The sequence below is a fragment of the Atta colombica genome, unplaced genomic scaffold, assembly GCF_001594045.1.
Source record: "Atta colombica isolate Treedump-2 unplaced genomic scaffold, Acol1.0 scaffold55, whole genome shotgun sequence".
Classification (NCBI taxonomy): Eukaryota; Metazoa; Arthropoda; class Insecta; order Hymenoptera; family Formicidae; genus Atta; species Atta colombica.
The window spans coordinates 641,117-648,758 of NW_017259545.1; the positions used below are offsets into that span (position 1 = coordinate 641,117).

The 7,642-nt window shown below is 38.0% G+C and overlaps 1 protein-coding gene across 1 annotated transcript in view; it reads right to left on the reverse strand.

The window, feature by feature from the left end:
* The window catches only part of LOC108691889 (microtubule-associated protein futsch-like), an 85,115-nt gene extending 77,614 nt beyond the window's left edge, over nt 1-7,501 (reverse strand). Inside the window, exons 1-2 of the mRNA XM_018199836.1 lie at nt 7,194-7,501; nt 4,395-4,757 (exon numbers count right to left, since the gene is read on the reverse strand). Coding sequence (XP_018055325.1) covers nt 4,395-4,601 — 207 coding nt within the window. The 5' untranslated portion in view covers nt 4,602-4,757; nt 7,194-7,501. The remainder of the gene's footprint in view (nt 1-4,394; nt 4,758-7,193) is intronic.
* Between the last annotated feature and the right edge of the window lie 141 nt (nt 7,502-7,642).

Below are 7,642 nucleotides of genomic sequence, written 5' to 3' on the forward strand. Positions count from 1 at the left end.
CCGGCGAGGAATCGACGAATGGAAAATAACGTGTTCCGCATATGAACGCATACATACATTTTCAACCGTAAAAATGGCACGGTGCAATGGACTTGCTGATCAATACATGGGAGATTATTAAAGGTTGTTACGGTTGCCGCGCACTTCGGTATCGTTTGAATTATTTAGCCAATGTATCGCGAATAACACAAATATCGTTTTAATATTGCAATGTCCTTATTAAAGTGCGAATTTCTGATTTTATCGCTGTACAAATTGCCGGTTTTTACGTGGAAATACCAATTTTAGCACATGTTTCCTCAAAATATATGATTACTCTAGAGTTTTGATGTACTCTTTAATTTTGAGTTCAATTATATGTTCTCTAATTTTTCATTGAACCATACTTTCGTTATAATTTTATATGTCATCTTGTTGAGAACCATATTCTGTATTTTTATAAAACTCGTTCCAAGATGAATATTCATCTGTTTCATCTTACAACATTTATGTCAAATCAGTTGTATGATTATGTAGTTGCTTTAGTAATTTACTCGAATACTTAGAGCACTTGTGCCGATATTTCACAGAAGAGATGACACATCATCGTAAGAAACGCACGTGCCTCCATCACAGCGTGATGTTATTGCACATAACGTCTTATTACAGACAATCAAATGTAACTCGCACGTCAAGCTGATTGGCAACGTAGCCCCCTAAAAGCGCATCACGGAAACGACAGCTTGATCGCCATTGAATACAAGAAATTGGACGGATGTATAGTCTAAAACCCTCCGTAATGCGTCGCGACTGACCCAGATTTGTGATCGCTGCAGCACCACCTTCATGTCTTTTTGTCTGCGCACGCGAACGTCCTGAAGGACAGATACAGTTTCAAATTCAACCAGCAAACCGACAATGCCGTTTTATATTATAATTCGATTGGAAGTTCCCCCGCAGTGAATGTTCCGCGATTTTTTCAATTTTAATGACAGATTCTGGCGCGCGAGAATCTTAGACCTAAATTTAAAGATAAACAAATGGAACAGCTATACAGAATATCTTGATATATAAAATATAGTTTACAAAGAAGCTTTTTTCTTCCTTGTAACATGCAAATTTGACAAATTTTTAGGTTCGCGAATTTTTTGAAATTATTTGTACGATCGCTTCACGAACGAGATATTCACGATAAACCGGCAGCCTTGATTTGCATGGGCAAGAAGACACGCAATGTCGCAACCACCAATCTTGTAGCTGTACCAGTCGTTGCGCCTCGGTCAATTAATCAATTTGCTATCTAACATGACTCAACTGTGAACCTAATTTGACGGAAATTTATTTTTATTTACAACGGAGAAAAATATACGCGTATCTCTCTTCGAAATCGGTTAACTAACTGGCCTCGAGACATTGTTCAAGGTTCGTTGGTGAAGGTCTACAATAAAATTATGACGTAATCCCAGAGTCCAGAAGATATTATACATAGAGAATGGCTAAATGTTGGATCCCGGACAGCAGATCGTAATGCAAATCAATGGAATCCTCGTGTAAAAGATACGATGAACTGCGTTGAAGACTGGAATCTTAATCTTTGATAAACTGCATATGGTCTATCGGTTACATTTATTTATCGTTCAAAAAGTTGCATCTCAATATTGCATATTAATCATATAGCGATAAGTACATACATAAAAATTTTACTATGAATCTTAAGCAATTCTAATTTATTTCATTAATACAATATTATCATCATACTTTATAATAATTATTACAGGATTTTTATTAGAAAAAATTATTAATAAAGAACTTATTATTTTTATAAGAAAATATTTCTTGTCTTGTCTTACATCATTATACCTTTCTAGTTGCTGATTATATATACTGTTTTAAATCAATCTTCCATGTATAACGTTGATTTCTGAGAATTCTGAGATTCGAAAAAGCGAGAAATGATACGTTTGTTAAACCGAAGAGTCAGCAGCATTCATAGCATATGACATCACAACATTAAGGGGAATGATATAACTCGTCACCGAGTTACGCCGCAATGGATACATCGCTCATCACAAGCGACACATTTTTAGAAAATAAAGCAACGACTATTTCAGCAGAGAAGTATTCACTAATTAACATAAGAGTCTCGACTTGATTTTCTATCACAGCAAAGCGATATGTTTGAAAATATGACAGATTCCTTTTTTTATCCTTTTACTAATTCCACCGATTTACAATGATAAAATATGCGATTATGTACATTCATCGTTATTACAGAGTTTGACTTATGCACGCTACGTTCAAACACGCGTAGTATAAAATCGTTATCTTGAATATAAAAAATTTCTCGAAATTATACCAATGAGATTATACTGATAGATATAAAATGAAGACAATGCAGAATATTTATTTTTAATATCTAGGTAAAATGTAAATCTAAATACAGGCAAAAGATACTTAAACACTAGTAAACGACATAGATATTCACAAATGTAGAGATGAGATAGATTTTTTTTTTGAAGGAGAGAGAGAAATGAATAAAAGTAATTTTTTTACTTGAGGATAAGATAAGAAATTAGCAAAGACACGGAAAATAAAATCGTTGACTCGCCTAAGTCTATTCCGATCTATGTCACAATCGGTTTCTTATGCTTCTAGTAATAAGCAAAAATTTACTTTGTCCAAATTCTATCGTCTTATTAACTTGCTGTCAATTTTCTCACTTAGGTCGAAACCAAGTACTTACACTTTATTATCTTTGTTTTTTCAACTATGAAGGTATCTAATACTTTTGTACTTTACTTTTATACTTTATTTTTGTACTTAACGACGTAATAATAAACAAGAATGGTACGGAAGAGGCTACGACTAATGAAGAAGTTTTCTATCTGACAACCTTTTTATCCCGTAAAATCGTGCGCGCCTCCACTCGACGTGGGATTTTTTTGATCTATTTTGGAGAGTAACGTTCAGGATCTTCAGTATCGTGAACACGTGCGTTCCTCTACCTACTAGCACTACCTTTGTAGCAGCCATGCTGGAGTAACCATGACCTTTGAGCCGCAATATCATCTTAATGGTTGCTTTGCATGTTAACGCGGTTGACGTATAACGATCTGTGACAAAGGCAGTCGTACTGTTGACGCGATTTCTCAAATATTCACCAAACAGAATTTTATAAACGTTGTACGTTCTACAAATGAGAATCTTAATGAATGACATCGTCCTATTCAGTTCAAGTTACAAAATATTCGGCAAAAATATATTTAAATATAATATATATAAATATAATAAATATATTTAAAATTGTAGATTTTTTAGCATTAATTTGTTTATCGCGAAGTGATTAGGCGATCAGACACTCGACCAGACACATTTGCAAGCGGTTCGGATTTCTGAAAAAAAAGTAATATTACGAGCAAAAGAAAAGAAATAAAAATTTGTTCATGCAGACAGTTTTTTACTAAAGAAAATAACGTGGCACGTGAGAAGAGTGTCAAATGAGAGAGTACAGTTGTACTGAACCCTCCTCTCGCACTTTACACACGCAATCGAAATTGTGCTGACATGCGGCGAAACAACGGTTGAATGTGAGCCCGTATATGCTATTAGATGGTATGTATATACGAAGCCTATTATTTGTGATAATGCCATCCACTTCCCTCGTCTCGTGGCTAAAAATACATATATGTTCTATGTAACAAACTAATGCGCACACCATGCAGTACGTTGATAATTTTGAGTATTGCGTACGTGACACAGCAAATTTTTAAAACATAATTGTATAGGTAGTCCCATATATAATTATGCGACTTCGATTACAATACCATCATATACATGGATAGAAATATTTCTATTATATTAAATATCAACTCTGATTTTGCGCGATCGAAACTTTCTAATGTTTTCAATATGTATGTTAGAATGCATTGCAAAGCTGTCTTTTGCAACATACAAATCAATGAAATTGCTAGACAAGTATCCGGTAACGTATTCTCAGATATCGAATTGAAGCATTGAGAATGATAAATAGCTTTCCAATTTTTACTTTATAATTTTAAGCAACAATTTTTAAATTTTATAATAGGAAATTTCAAAGTAGTAAACTTTCTTTTTTTATTAAAGATTTTCCTTTAGATCATCTTTTTTCCGTTCATTACCTACATTCAAATAAAACAAATTATAATTGATAATCAGTCATGAAAAAAGAAACGAGAAACTCGAATAAATTAACAATTGCATCGTCATTTAAATGTCCCAATTCAACTTCCTTTCTTTACATCGTAAAGAAGATAAAATTAAAAAAGAATTACATCAAATCAAACAGGTTCAAATTTCAAATCATACACTGTTGACATTAGTTTTTCAACGTCCCAGATCCACACCGCTCAGTAAAGAAAAAGTTTCATCAATCTTACCTGTTTGCCGGCGCGTGGCAGCGTCTCCACGTTGGTACCGCCGACTACAGGAGCCTTTTCCGGTCCTCCGTTCTGTTGGCTGACGTTTATGTTGGCGTTAACATTGGCGTTAACATTATTGACGTTATCGGTGACATTCGTGTTCATATTTGCTCCAGTGGTAACGTCGTCGACGCCGCCACCGCGCTTTCCGTCCTCGCCCGTCATTCTTCGGCCGTACCGTCGATTCACCCTCTCGTTGTCTCACACCCTCACCACCTCCGCCGCCGCCACCGCCACCGCCGTCGTCCTCGCCGCCCTCGTTCCCCTTATACTTCCGCTCGTTAATTCTCAACTTCGGTCCACGCCTGGGAATCCCGATATCTGTGCGACCGTTCGAGAATCGATCAAAATAGGATGTATCAAAGTACAACCATGAATAAAACGCTTAACCGATAACGTGTTATTTATTTTAGCCTCTTAACGCGGAGTTTTTCTTTCCCGTCACGGAAGAGACACGGAATCTAGACTATTAATAGATGAAACTTGGCTTTTATTAGCGTGGTATACACGAGAAGCTCGAATTGACGACGATTTAAAATGAATCGCGGTATAGCTTCAAGGGCTCACTTAAACACGATCTTATGTTTAAAGCGAACCTGAAATTATGAATTCGATCGCCTCTTTTGAATGCCTCTCAATAGTAAAAATTAATTCCCATGATGGGAGATAAAATATCGAGCAGACGGTGTAATATAGTCCCATCGACCGAATTACTTTGGTTGTTCTTCGAGGAACGCTATTTTTAGTCTTCACGAAGCGATACGGGTGGTATATAACCGTACATGACGAAACGGTTCACAGGCACATTGTGACCATCCTTCCGTTAACTATTCGTCAAGGAGAAAGAAGCGAGCGAGCATCGCCCGAAGTGCAATCTTACCGCTAACATCACTAAACAATATAAAGATCCAGAATTACATCTTAAAGATATAAAGCGTCTTTCAGAGACGTCTCGATCACATTGATTGTCTGAGATGCTCTTAATTCATTCAGAGCACTGTACGTCACGATTCTACTTTTCTCGCGAATAAATCGCGAGATCGAATCATCTAACGTAACAATCGTAAAAGCGGAAGAACCAGAACTTTTTGGTGGGAACGCAAGACAAGTTTTAGTGTCAGGATCGCGAACTCTCTGTTCGAGGGTCAAAGAACGAACAAGGTTCTAAGGCGTCATCGCGTAATCGCGACGATATCTATCGGGGCGAAATAACGGTAAACGGAACGACGTGTAATCGACGAGGAGTCGCGAGTCGCGAGAAGTCGGGAACCCTCGGAGGCGAGGAAACGCGACGCGAGCGGTAAGCCCGCACGGTCGACCGTCGAAGCGACGGTGGTACACCACCGGGAAAATCGATTCGAGCGTGTCCGTTCGAGCACTGCGCGCCTCTCCGAGTCTTAGCGATAAAAGTGCCTGTCGCACAGCGTTCCGGCTCGCGACGTTTACGTTTCTTCACTCGAGGACTTAAGTCTCGAGACGTAGATTTTCCGAAATTCAAAGTAGCGCACGTTTTTCTTTTCTTTTCTTTTCTTTTTTCTCGCCTGGGCGTTGCTTTAATCCCGCTGCACCGTTCATTTCCGATGCGCATTCGATACGTTCCATTCTAAATAATCGCGTATATGTTTCAGAACGTGACTTGATTATTTTTATATTCGCGTTTTGTTCTGCGCTTAAATTTATTTTCAAACAGTTTAAGAATGAAAGAAAGATTTAAAAAGAGAAAGAGAGAGAAAGAGGAGAAGGGAGATTAGAAATGTTTAATCATAAATATTAATATATATTTTAATTATTATTTATAGTTAATATCGAGGTCTTTAAAATATTAAGGTCTTTATTCAAGAATATTGCATTGTAAAAATAAAGACTTAACACATATGACGATAATATATGTAACATAAGTCACAGGTAAATTTTTGGAGAACTGATGATGACTTTTAAATTAGTACTTAAAAATTATTTTAATTCGGAACATCTTTTGTAATTTGATAATTTCATAGCAACGTAGAAAATGTTAAACGATTCGACGGATAGAAGATTAAAGTAATCGAAAGAGAGTAACAGGAGAAAAAACGATTATCATGTTTGTAATTACAGTTGGAAGTTTCGCATTGGCAGAAAATTGATACTTGTCGTAGTAAACACATCACTCTGTAATTAATACCGTGGAACAAATTCTTTAACAGCAAACATTTATGGATGCTACGAGTCATCGGCGATCGGAACGAACCGGATTGCGCGAGGTGTGATTGGTCGCCGATGGGAAACAGGAAAACCTCAAGAACGCGCAAAACGACATGCTACATCCCGCAATTATTAAACCGGGATTCCACTGGCTGGTTTCTATACGCACACACTTCTATACGCGCATATATACATATACATGTATTTTTGAATACGTATATACATCCCAAGTGCAATACACACACACATATATATATATATATATATATATATGTGAATGTATAGGTATATGTATGTATATAATATATTAACGTCATACGGATCTGGTTCCTTGGCGCGGTACATTTCGCGTGCGATCGATTTCTTGAACCCTTTTTCCCGCACTTCGGCCGAGTTTACCGCGGTTCGATGACGCGCGGCGCCTCGAATCTGCACGATTATCGAGCGATTACATTCGAACGCTACCCTAACGCGCGAATGGTCGTAAAAGGGGAACAGCAGACAAAAGAAAGAGAGAGAGAGAGAGAGAGAGAGAGAGAGAGAGATAGATGAAAAGGAGAAAGAGAGAGCACTAACCGAAGGAGTTTATACGCAGAATTGCGCGCGCGGCGGATACCTTAAAGTCCACTAGTCCGTCAACCACCGCGGTATTCAACAGGGCACTTTTCCCATCGGACGCTATCTTCTCCACTTGTCAAATCACACGCCGAGCTGTCATCTTTCGTTCTTGCGCCACTTCGCGTTTTCGCTTCTCCTCTTCACATCGACCCGGCTGCCGTGAACCGCGCGCGCACACGTATATACGTATAATGTAATACGTGTGACTCCCGACTCCGAGAATTCGCGCGACGAGGAAAGCGTAACGCGACTGCTCTCCCAGATACTCCGCACGGCTTTGATCGCCGTCGCTGTCATCGATGGCGACGCTGCGCGATTGTCGCACCACCTGCCGGTAATGCAGCGCAACTTCTTAGTTTTTCTTTTTTTTTTTTCAAAACACCGGAAACCGGAAGCTCTTATTAATC